Source organism: Crocuta crocuta, unplaced genomic scaffold (assembly GCF_008692635.1).
Source record: "Crocuta crocuta isolate KB4526 unplaced genomic scaffold, BGI_CrCroc_1.0 scaffold223, whole genome shotgun sequence".
NCBI lineage: Eukaryota > Metazoa > Chordata > Mammalia > Carnivora > Hyaenidae > Crocuta > Crocuta crocuta.
Genome location: NW_027529426.1, coordinates 2060778 through 2063458, shown reverse-complemented (window position 1 = coordinate 2063458; position 2681 = coordinate 2060778). Strand labels below are relative to the sequence as shown.

The 2681-nt window shown below is 55.3% G+C and overlaps 1 protein-coding gene across 1 annotated transcript in view; it reads right to left on the bottom strand.

Moving 5' to 3' along the window:
* Positions 1-2260, bottom strand: part of PHOX2B (paired like homeobox 2B) — a 3171-nt gene extending 911 nt beyond the window's left edge. Inside the window, exons 1-2 of the mRNA XM_077758871.1 lie at positions 2020-2260; positions 987-1176 (exon numbers count right to left, since the gene is read on the bottom strand). Of these exons, the coding sequence (XP_077614997.1) occupies positions 987-1176; positions 2020-2260 (431 nt within the window). The remainder of the gene's footprint in view (positions 1-986; positions 1177-2019) is intronic.
* Between the last annotated feature and the right edge of the window lie 421 nt (positions 2261-2681).

Below are 2681 nucleotides of genomic sequence, written 5' to 3'. Positions count from 1 at the left end.
CGGGGGGAAAGGAGAGGAGGTGAGGCGGCGCGAGAAAGGAGGAACCCCGCCGGCCGAGCGCGGATTAGGACGGCCCACGTTCCCTTTCGGCTGGCGTTAAACCCCTCGCCTGGCGGGGACCCCCGCGCGCACCCCGCCACCACGTCCGTCCGCTCCCTCGTGGCCGGTGCGTCTTCGGAGAAACTTTCTTAGGGTCACCTGAGCATGCCAGGAAAAAGGCGGCCTGCAGGAGACGTTAAAAGGCCCCACGTCGCAGAGCTGCCCTAAAAGGGAAGCCTTTATTTTGTCCGGCCTTTGCCCAGTCTATTTCTTGAGCCACCCACAAACTCTCCACACCCCCGTAGGCCGCAGGTCTAAGGTTAAACCCTAATTGTTTGGAAGGAGGAGAGTGTCTCCGGGTTTGACGCTCGCCTCGCATCCCGGCCTGTGAGCCGGATGGAGCGTACAATGGGGCTCGCCTGCAGTGGCGCCCGGCCGGCTCGAGAGCGCACCTGTGTCGGCTAAAAGGTTAGGGTTCGCCGCGGTTCAGGACCTTCATGCAGCCACAGCCCCTTTGCAAATCTGATCCCAGTCATAGTTACCGGGGAAAGACACCTACACCCCACGATTCCAAGTTAAAAGAGTTTGAGTTCGGAGGCACAAAAACAAAAACCCCGCGTATAATACGGGGGCAAAGTCTGCACTCCCGCCACGAGGCACTTCCTGTCCCCCAAAGCCTTGCTCATTCACGTCCCAAGAACCCGAAAGTCGCTGCAGGGCTTCCTGGGGAGGAGAATGCTTTCAGTTGTGCACAGGTAAACACGAGCGCGCGCCCTAACGCTTCCTCGCGCGCGCAGCCCCTCCGAACGTGGTCTCCCTGTTCAGCCCTGGGGGCCCAGGCCTCGCCTGGAGAGGCCCGGGTGTTCCGAACCTGCCGGAGCACCGCCCGCTCCCCGCCTCCGTACCCTCCCGCGCCGAGCGTGGCGAAGCGGTTTCCGGGCGCGCGTACCTGGACTCGCGCTTCGGTGAGGTCGATCTTCAGGGCCAGCTCCTCCCGGGTGTAGATGTCCGGGTAGTGCGTCTCTGCGAAGACCCTCTCCAGCTCCTTGAGCTGCGCACTAGTGAAAGTGGTGCGGATGCGCCGCTGCTTGCGCTTTTCGTTGAGGCCGCCGTGGTCCGTGAAGAGTTTGTAAGGAACTGGGGGGGCAACGGAGGGGACAGAGTGTGAGCAATGCTGCCTGGAGCGCGGGCCGCGGAGCCGGAGTGTGGGGACCCCAAGGTCGGGGAGCCCTGGTGCGGCCACCGACGCCGGCGCGGGAGACTGGCTGAGAGGAGCTGCGGAGAAAAGCCGAGCAAGTCATTCATATACCGGAACAGGCAAACCCCGGGCTTTGGCAGGGTCCCTCTTGGCACAAGCGCCTTTGGGTGGGTTAAAGCAGCGCACGGGGGACGACTGAGGCCCGGGACACGGGATAATGCTTTGATGAGGAAAAACGAGAGAGGAAAAAAGTCCAAAAACATCAGTCGGAATATCAGGGAGCCAGGGAAGAAATTACCCAATACTCCCACTCTTGGAACTTTTCAATTCTCAGAAGCTGACCCTGCCCAAAAGTTGGGGGAAAGTGCTGCAAAAAAATAATAACGATAAATTAAAGAAATAATCCTAAAAATGACCAGCGAAAGAGGTGTGAGCCGCTGTCGGTTCGTAAAAAAAGAGACACTGCCAGTAATGAGCTTTACTCTTTGTTATTTAATTATTTTCTAAGCTTTACGTCTCATCGCAAAGTAAATAAATTATGCCTATCATTTTGGCAGCTTAAGATAATTTTGTTGGCGGTTCGGGTGTGACTAGGATAGTGTAACCCTGTAAGTGAATTACCCCTCCCTGCAATCGCTTCTAACGTGATAAATTCTTTCATTTGTGTAAGCAAATTTCGTTTGGTAAATACTAAACACATTTCCATTTTCAAATGCAATCAAGGCTTCCTATATACGAGCGGAAAGGCGGCTTCCTCCGCTGAGAAAGCTGGCGGTCCTTACCTGCGGCGTACGGACTGCTCTGGTGGTCCCTGAGGGTGCCGAGGCTGCAGGATCCCGGCGTGAGGGACGGGCAGCCGGACGTGGCCCCAAAAGTGGTCCTGATCGGGTTATACTGGAAGCCACTGGCCTGGCTGCAGGAACTGAAGTCAGCATAGGCTGAAGCCAGGCTCGAGGTGTCCATCCCAGCCATACAGGACTCGTAGGCAGAGGAATTGAGGTAAGAATATTCCATTTTATACATTGAAAAGGCTCTGGATGGCTCAGCCAAGTGGAAAAATGAAATAAAAGATGGGTATGGAGAAGGTGGCTGGAGTGGGGAGATGTGCACAGCTCAACGCCTGCCTCCAAACTGGCCTCCTTACTACCAGCAGAGCCTAGTTTTATGAAAAAGCCTCCTATGAGATGCCTTGTCTGAGGTCTCTAGAGCATATAGTCCTCATAATAAACTTGGCTCTTTCCACTTGGACAATAGCAAAGCGGTTGGTCTTATTGCTGGCGCTTTTTACATGACAATAACTCATCCGTCTATTGGGCTGGCACTGGGGAACTGAGCTGTCCAACCTCCCTATCATTGATTCCTGCATCTCTAATTAGAATTTAATACCACACCATTACGCACTGAGCCCCTGATCCTCCCTTCTAACCAGCTCCCTGCCCTTTAA